At 40.8% G+C, this 9,299-nt stretch overlaps 1 protein-coding gene across 1 annotated transcript in view; it reads left to right on the top strand.

Annotated features, from left to right (window-relative positions):
- The first annotated feature begins 582 nt into the window (after positions 1-582).
- The window catches only part of rps6ka1 (ribosomal protein S6 kinase a, polypeptide 1), a 67,290-nt gene continuing 58,573 nt past the window's right edge, over positions 583-9,299 (top strand). Inside the window, exon 1 of the mRNA XM_080783926.1 lies at positions 583-1,186. Within this exon, the coding sequence (XP_080640052.1) occupies positions 1,124-1,186 (63 nt within the window). The 5' untranslated portion in view covers positions 583-1,123. The remainder of the gene's footprint in view (positions 1,187-9,299) is intronic.

The raw sequence follows: 9,299 nt of genomic DNA, 5'->3' as shown, positions 1-9,299 counted from the left end.
GAGTTCTCACAGCCAGGTCACAGCAACATTAAAAGTCCACACATTCTGTGGATGCTGCATGTCCTTCTGTGATCACGATGGTGCTAGTATTCATTATCTTCTTTTGATGCAGTAGAGATGATTGAACAATGCAATCTCTCTTTGAATGCCCACCAGGCCACCATCAACATGTTCTCTTCTATAGATGCACCTGCTGCAGCACGGCCAGTGCACGGCCCATAAGCACATCATCATCATATCAAAGTAGGCTGCTGTTCTTTCAGTACCATCATATTGCATTACGTATTTGCAATGCATACATTTCACCAGACGATGGCGTATAATAAACCGTAGTAGGGCGGCGCTAAGCCAGGAGGGGGATGGATCATGGGATGGATGGATAATGTTCCTGCTGTTCCTGCTGGAGTCAGTCGGCCAATGACAGCTCGAGTTCCTGCACACCGAAAATAGCCGATCTGTAAGCTCACAGGGCGTCGCAGCGCGACGCCTCGTGAGCTTGTAGAGCGGCTATTATCGGTGCGCGACACCGTCGTACGACGAGGCACAAAAAACAGGCTTCACAAATCACAGTCAGTGAAGCGCTCGGCTCTTTGCCCTGAACGCGCTGCTACTAGTAGGAAAGCTGACGGGCGGGCAGAGAGAAAGAGATTTCCCTCACTGTCCAAGGAAGGGATAATATATCACTTTATTACAAGGAGAAGAAAACCTAAAATCTAAATACGTCGTCGACTGCACAGATAACAAGGACGTTGGCTTAAATGTACCTTTGGAAGTCGTATTTGCATTGATTCGGGATTGTGTTCACAATCTGCTGTCAAACCCCCAGGGTTGCTGAGCTGGAACACCTGAGGAATCTTCGTTTTATTTCCACGATTTAAACATAAAGGGATATCGTTTGTTTTGTTGTAAGCCAATTGTTGTGCTTCGTGCGACTTGCATGCTGTCTTCTCTACCCGGGGAGAGCAAAGTCAGCGCTTATAATCAATCTTCTCGTCTCTACCTGGACTTGTGACCAGACTGGGATTCCCTGAATATCGCCCAAGACTTAACTGAAGCTATTCTGGAAGTCTGGGGGAGAGTGAACTAACTAAACTCAAAATTCAGAAGTCCAAATCCTGCAAACATGCCTCTTGCGCAAATCGCGGAACCATGGCCCACAATGGAACTTGTGCAGCTCGAAACGGAGGTAAATGACTGTTGCAGTTCACCACTTAGTTAAATGTATTGATTGAAGTGTTACAACTATAATGATTTGACCATCAGTTCCTTCCCAGTCACCCATCGACCAGGAGTTAATTGGCCCATTCATTTGTGACGTGAACAGATCAAACAGACCAACTGTAGTCATAACATAGTTCAGCTGAGCCTCAAACTTCAACTTGATTGTCACACCACAGGTTACCCACAGTGTAAAACAGTGGGTGAAAATAAATCTTCCATCTTTGCTTACAGTACCAAACAATGTACATACGTTGAAGTTCGAACAGTTTATTCATTTTATTGTAAAGAAGACAAAAATTATAATTGGGGATGGGCCTAATGTTTACAAAAATATATATTTTGCCTAACAATACAAGGGGGTAGTCAACGCAAATATGCAGTCCAGACTACCTCTTTGATAAAGTAAACGTTAAAAAACAAAATATATCTATAATGAATGACTGAATTAATCTAGGATCCATCATATGGTTATCTTGTGTACCACACTCATTCATTGACATAACTGTTGACATGTTTTTATAGTTGGTGCAGGCATACATTAAATATGTATACCACACACCAGACTAGAGGAATTAAAATATGTGGCTAATTGTGGGACAGTCTGATACGTATTTGCCATCTAGATAGATAACTCTGCCAGAGTTTACAACTGAAGAAACAAGCCTATTTGATCTGCAGTCCAGTCCAGTGCTCAGCCAGAATACTGCTGCTGCTGCTCAGTTGACTATATAATATTACAGTGTTTCTTAACCTGTGGGTCCCCAAATCATTTTAGGGCAGGGCTTAAAGTTCTCAGTTCTGGGACGGATTTCAGTCCTGAGAATTTCATAGGGGTCATTTAATGAGATCAGTGCAGATTTGCAAAAAAAACATTTCAGGATTTATTTTTTGCTTTTAAGTTTTGGTTTTAGGGGGGTCCCCAAATTATTTGCTTAATGTGCAACATTGTGTTCTCACTCAACAGTAAACAAACCAACATACAGTACAAGTGTATGCGGTATCTGCACATTTCTAAAGTGGCAATTTAAGGATTTTAGACATTTTTAACACCTGAATTGAAAGATTGCATTTGTGAGCATGTAGCTCAGCTATTACGTCCTAGAACCTAGTCAATCAAAATGTAACTCCTACTCCTACTCCACCAAGTAGGATGGGGGCTCCCCATTTCAAATTGCATTTTTTTGGGGGGGTCACAGCCTGAAAAGGTTGAGAACAAATGGTCTATATTGTATAATCTGAATGAAAGTTCTTCATTCTCTGTGGACTCACATATTTGTCTGATATTAAATAATTAAGAAGAAATAATTAATTGTTTTTTTCTGCCTCTGCAGAATGAAGCTATAATTTATACTCTGTAGACTAGTATTTCTGTCACTGGAGTATAAATTATAAGCTTAAATAGCGTGTACAATACAGTACATGTTATCATTCTTTTGGTGGGAAGGCAATTTGAGATAAGGAACATTGAGTTGGGTAACTCAGTTACAGTATGTAGGCCTACTTCCTGAAGTCCAAGAAGAAAGACCCTGTAGATTCTTATCATTCAAGTGTAGCAAGGCTATGGCATACAGTGGATAATATGCCATAGCCATTGTTGTTGAACTGTTAACTTTTCTATGAACACAAACAGGTTGTTGCTCACCACCACGGTGGTGGTGAGCAACAACCTGTTTGTGTTCATAGAAAGGCACCTCCACTCACTATAATGCATTGTTATTTGCAGCCTGCTTGCATGGATCCACCCACATAATTATAATTTAGTGAAATACTTTTAGTTTGTGGATATACTCAAATGGAGCTGTGCTTTCTAAGCACTTCCCATTTAGATAACTGGGAGTGAAACACTTCCCATCTTGGATGTGCTGCTGCTGTCTAAACTGTATTTTGGCTAAAATGTTGCCTACAGTATATGCCTATAATCAGTAGTGCCAATCTCATGGCAGTGAGGTTTTCGAAGCACACATTTTCTTTTAGGATCAGATGGGACCCTGAAATGAAAAGGTCTCATTTCATTTTCAGCAACTGGACATCTAAGATGAATTCAGTATATAACAACAGGATGTGTTGCCTTTAGAAATCTGTCTGTGTACCTGAGAGTTCCTGTGCTAGCTAACTCTGAACTAGTTTAAAGTATTATTCTTTTTCTGTGTTTCTTTCTTCTGTAATTGGATATCTAGGACTGTCTAGCTGTTGTTTGGGCAGGCGAAGGAAGCTTTGAATTCATACTGTTTCCCATCTCCTTTTTAATTAATAGCTTTCTATGTGCAGTACCAATGCATTATGCCATGGCGTCCTCAATGACATTCCTAGATAGCAGCAATTAATTCATGCACCTGACCTCACCTCACTAGGTTCATTTGATTATAGATAGATGCATCTCCTCTCTCTGCCCAGCATCATATCCTTTGCTGCTGAATAATTACTCCTACTCAATAATTCCAGGGTGTTAAGTCGGAGTGAAAAAGAATACTCGTACATTTACTACATTATATTAATAAAACACATTGCGTGGAATAACAGGAAAGTATGATAAGCCCCCCCCCCCAAAGCTAGCCAGCAAGGGAGTTTGATAGGAAGAAAGAGCCACAGTAATGCTAGATGGCAGACTGATATTACCATAATTATTCACAAAACACTCAGTGATGAGAAGTGGGACTTATTCTCACAACTCCAGCTTATTCACAAAATTCTGGGTCTAATTAATGAAAATCCAAAGAGGCCTATATTAATAAACGTGCTATCATCTATGTGCCACTAACATGGCTTACTAGAAATCCCAGCAGTGCTACCACTAGAGACTTTAGAGTCTATCAGTGTACTTAGACAGCAATGAGTAATTCCGTTACAGCAGTCTGGGTCAGACAGCGTCACATGGGATATGTCCCGTTTAGCTGGCATCCCAGAAGCCTCTCTTACTCATTTGCTATGTCACTAGACCTGGCATCCAGATGCGTACTCTTGGGTCTTGGTGAGACAGAGTGACGGCTCTAGGCTGAGATTGATGGAGCAGAGAAAGAGATTTTAGACAGTGTTGGTGAACATTGATGTAGTGGCAGAGGGACATGGAGCCCAGGGAGATTTCCCAGATAGTGATGAAAAGATGGATAGTGATGGCTGAAGCCTAGTTTATAGTTTGTTGCATGAATGTATAGCTCATTAAAGTAAATAACAGATTTTTAAGAGCAAAAAAAGCTTTGTGGTTTTCAGTTGAAAATCTGTTTGTTTTGCTGACCGACACATTTCGTCTGACAACGTGTAAATTACCCTGTTTCTGACTGTCTCAGAGGCCCCTAAGCAACATCCCCTCTCATCGTCGGACAAGCCTTTCAATGGTGTTTCCTATCATCTCCATCCTCCATACGCATTTGAGCTGGTTTCAGAAGAACATTTTTGATTAGAGCGCTTAAGTGGTTAAAGTTTAGTTTGTGTATTTTATATTTACTTCAAATATTCTTCGTCAAATGTTCTTTTCATATATTGCAGTTTGGTAAACTTAACGAAAAATGTCAAAATATTGGTCAAAACATCTGTAATCGGTTGCTGTGGACTCTCCAAACTTGGGATCGGCATCAGAGCCTCTAATCTTGGGAATTCTATTCTACTCTCCCTTCAGCCAAATTGTGTGGTTTCTTTAAGAAGCAGTAAAGCTTCAATGTGTTACTATTTGCTAATGGGACTTTTAGAATGGTTTTGGTGTCCTAAAAACACTATTTATTGCAAAAAACTGCTCTGAGCCCTCAGACAGAATCTGAGCTGCATGATGGGAACCAAGTGAAGGGCTGTTATCAAAGTTATATACTCTACTTGGCCTAGTGTACATCACTGAAACATATTTTAGCTCGTACATTGTACAAGTATGTGCTTGTTTTGAAACCAGAGAAGTGCTATGAACGGGAGTTGGATCGACTGCCATGTTGTGCAAGATGAGGACAGACGTATACAATGGCAGTGTATACGTCTGTCAATGGAAGTTCTGGAGCCAGGAATCTGTACCTGGTCCTCTTCTTTTTCACATTGCGTCATGTTTGTGCTTCTATTTTCACTAAATGTTCTCCTATTATCACATGCCCAGGCCAGAATAGCGATGCTATGATTCATGTGGTTCTAATCCTGTGTGAATCGCCTCGATGAGATGAGCTCCAACAAATTATCCCCAATCTGCTCTTGTTGTGTCGTGAGCCCATGCTATTACCTGATTAGCGATGTGGTGTCCACATGATTCGTTTAGCACCCCTAGCACTCATTGTTTTTTGCCCATTGCTACTACACATATGCTGTTTGCCATATCATTCCTTCAAAATGTGTGATCTTCTGAAAAGATGGCGCATAGTTATGGATAAAATAATCCCACTTAGTTTGAATATATTTATCATTATTATTATCTTTATGGTGACATTTTTGTATTTTTATAATATTCTTAATGCATTTGTTGCTCATTGTTTAGTGCTACATTTGTACTGTAATGACCGCAATGATTTTTATATATTTTTTGCTTTCTTCATGTTCTCCCAATTTAGTAGTTTTCCGCCCTCTAGTCACTGTCATACTCCAGTTGTAGGTGATCAGGTGACCGGTTTAGTAAATACAGAGAGATGAGCGGTGAGTTGCTTATCACCGCGGTGTGACGTCATATGTTTTCGGTGGTCACTTTATCACACCTAAAACTAGGCCTAGTATGAATAGGCCTTTGCTGTTTGATCTTGGGGAGGGTGTTGTCTCCTGACAGTGAGGAGTTCCACTGGGAAGAACGACACGAATTGTACTGCTGAACAGTAGAGATGTACCGACGCCATTTCGATTCCGATACACATAATTTATCGGTCCATAGCGAGTACTGATCCGGACCGATATGATAATTTTAACAAATAAATCTAGGACCGTGATTCTAAAAGTGGGGTCCAGGAACCCTCAGGTTTCGTTGAGGGGGTTCCAAATGGACCCTTACAGGTTTGTAACTCTTGAGTTATGGGGGTCCTTGAAATTAAAATGCCGGATGCAGCATTGACAATTTGAACCACAATTTCACGATTACAGTTCTGTGAACAGCTAAAATCACAAAATCACTTTTCATAGACCGTAGACAGGCCTTTTTCATAGGCCTTGATTACAATGGGTTAACACGAAGTAGTCACATCTCACATGGCATGTAGTTAATGAGTAACTCGTAATGAAGTGATCGCCTTATTAAACATTGGTGTGCCTTTTCCTGTTGGCTATATGCCAATCTAAATCCCAAAATGAGATTTGAATTACATTATTCTTATTGGTGATAAGAAAGTAAGATAAGAAAAGCTTGTGGTACTGTAGATGTGAGAAAAGGCAGAGAATACTGGAGGAGTTCATATTTTACACTAGGAGTTGAGTGTGTGAAAGACAGTGAAAGGTTAGGGTTAATAAATGGAATGTATGCCATTGTCTAGTCCCAGAGTCAGGTGTGGTCAGCAGTGTCGACTCAGCTACTCGACTGTGTGCATGCATACACACGTGGATCCATGAGTTCATGTCTCTCTCATCTCTCTCACTTTCTGTGGGTGTGCTGCTGTGCACATGCAAGAGTGCGTTTGTGGGCTTAGCTACAGCTAATCTGGGTGTGACCTCTAGAACACTTGGGCAGGGCTGTGGGCGTGCAGTAAAGGAGAATGGGTGAAGGCATGTGGGAACACGGTTCCTCTTTAACTTTTACAGTTAACACATGTCCCATTGGTGAGGCTGTGTGTGAGTGTGACTTTAGTGTATTTTTGACAGTGAGGACATTGATGCTGCTATACCTACCTGGTGCAAATTCACTGCTTTCACAAGTAAATCGCAGAGTAGTGAGAAATATTTCCATGTGGTGGAAAACGTGATTTGGGGGTTTGTGAATTGCTTTAAAGCAGGGCTCGAAATTAACTTTTTTACTTGGTAGCACTGGTGCTCCCAAATTCAGAATGAAGGAGCACCAGAAAAAAATTAGGAGCACCCACCAAAATTTTACGAGCACCAATATGTAATCGATTTTTTACATTAATTATTATTACACTTGTAGCCTACAACAGTGGTTCCCAACATTTTTCATGTCAAGCACCCTCAAATTGACACTCATTAGCCCACGGACCCCCATTTGAAAATATATGCCAGGGACCCCCATATGAGAAGATTTTTACGGCTCTAGCAGTGATTTTCAGTTATTTACATTTCAAGGACCCCCAGTTTGACCTGAATTAGGCTACCGTTCCCCATTTCTATCTCTGGGACCCATAAAATCAAAGTTAATTTAACTGAGTGTACAAATGTACAGTGAAATTGGTTTACCCATAGTATGTAGTATACACTCTCAGAGTTTCAGACCCATAAGGGTCCATTTGGTTCCTAACTATCATATTTAACCGAGGACCCCTAGGGATCCCCGGACCCCACTTTGGGAACCACTGGCCTACAAGCCAGTTGGTATGAGATGCTATTTTTGTGGCAATAAACCAGTTGAAAATATAATTAAATTCTAAATACTGTCTCTGCTATAATTTCTGAATGTGTAAATGGCTACAAAACCCTTTGTTTTATGTAGGCCTGCTTTTTGATTGAAGTAAAAAAAAATATATATATATATATATATGTATATATACTGTATATATTTATGAGAAGTTATTTTCATAACGTCATCATAAATGTGTGTGTGTGTGTGTGTGTGTGTGTGTGTGTGACTCCACACATTCCATTCAATTTGAATTGAGCCCTTTTGTTGTCTCTCACAGCTGAGGACCTCAGGTCCAGCTGATGTTGATCACCCAATCAGTCCACGGACTGACGGGAGGTTAGAGGAAGTAGAAGAAGCCAAGGAGATATTTCTTTAAACAATCATAACTCTGGACAGGAATGGACTAGGAACTTACTTTTTTTTTTTACATGCTCAGATCTTTATGCTCTACAAGTTTAAATCATCTCGCGGGACGGAACCGGCCCGCGACACTTTCGGTCGCGATCGTTTTGGTCGCACTACAGTAATTATATGCAGTAGCACTGGTGCGCCCAGTTATATTTTGAAATCGCACAGATTAAAATTCAGGCGCATTTGCGACCAAAATGGTCGCTATTTCGAGCCCTGCTTTAAAGCAGTATGTGTTGATTGTGTGGCAGTGAATTACTACTCTGTCTGTGACATTGTGTCTGCTTGTACAGTACAGTAGGTGTGTGATTATGTGTGCACATTTAGCAAATATGATGATGATTACAGGTAAGGCAGGACATGTCACATGATTATTGTATTGCTTTGTTGCTAGGTTACAGGGCAGTGTTGTTGTCATAGCATTAACACTTAAAATGTATCTATTAACCACACATGACCTGTGATGAACACTTCAAAATTGTTTGCTTTCCCATTCTGTCTTTTTTATTTAATAGGTTGGTCTGGCTATAGTATGCTTGGCACCTGTTTTTCTTTGAACTCACCCCAATTTGTGGGTGTTTCTGTGTCTGTTTATGCACAACACAGTATTCCAAATGCATCTAGTAAATTACTTGGAAAATGCTTTAGTTTGAGCTGAAATGTAAACGACACACATTTGTGTAACTTTCTTTTTTAGTGTGTGTGCATGTGTGTGTGTGCATGTACTCTGCTCTCACTAAGGAAGCCCAGGGGGGGGGGGCATGCAGTTAACTGGGCCACTTGGATCAGTCATGCAGAGCTAATGATGTTGAAACGTGTGGGGCTTCAATCTCTGGAAGGCAACGCTAGGCATACACATTCACATATGCACAGCACACACGCACTCACACACTTCCTAGGGAGTCCAACTGTTGCCCCTCAACATCCCGGGTTAAACAGCAGCCACAAACATCGTGCTAAAGGGAGAAACTGTAAAGGAAGAAAGGTTCAACTTCAATATTGTCTTTCTAAGACCAAAAATGACATGGTAGACCTATACTGTAGAAATTATAACAGAGGAACATGAGTTTCTTACACTCGGTCTGTCTCCTCAATTCTCTCTCACGTACGGGTCAGGATAGCTCTTACAGCTCAGGATGGTTCAGCCAAATATGACCTTCAGTCACTTCATGACCATCAGTGTCCAGTTGGTCTGTTAGGAGAAAATGCGGTATAC

This window comes from Protomyctophum bolini, assembly GCF_963924005.1.
Source record: "Protomyctophum bolini genome assembly, chromosome: 15".
Taxonomy (NCBI): domain Eukaryota; kingdom Metazoa; phylum Chordata; class Actinopteri; order Myctophiformes; family Myctophidae; genus Protomyctophum; species Protomyctophum bolini.
This window is presented reverse-complemented; position numbering and strand designations above follow the sequence as displayed.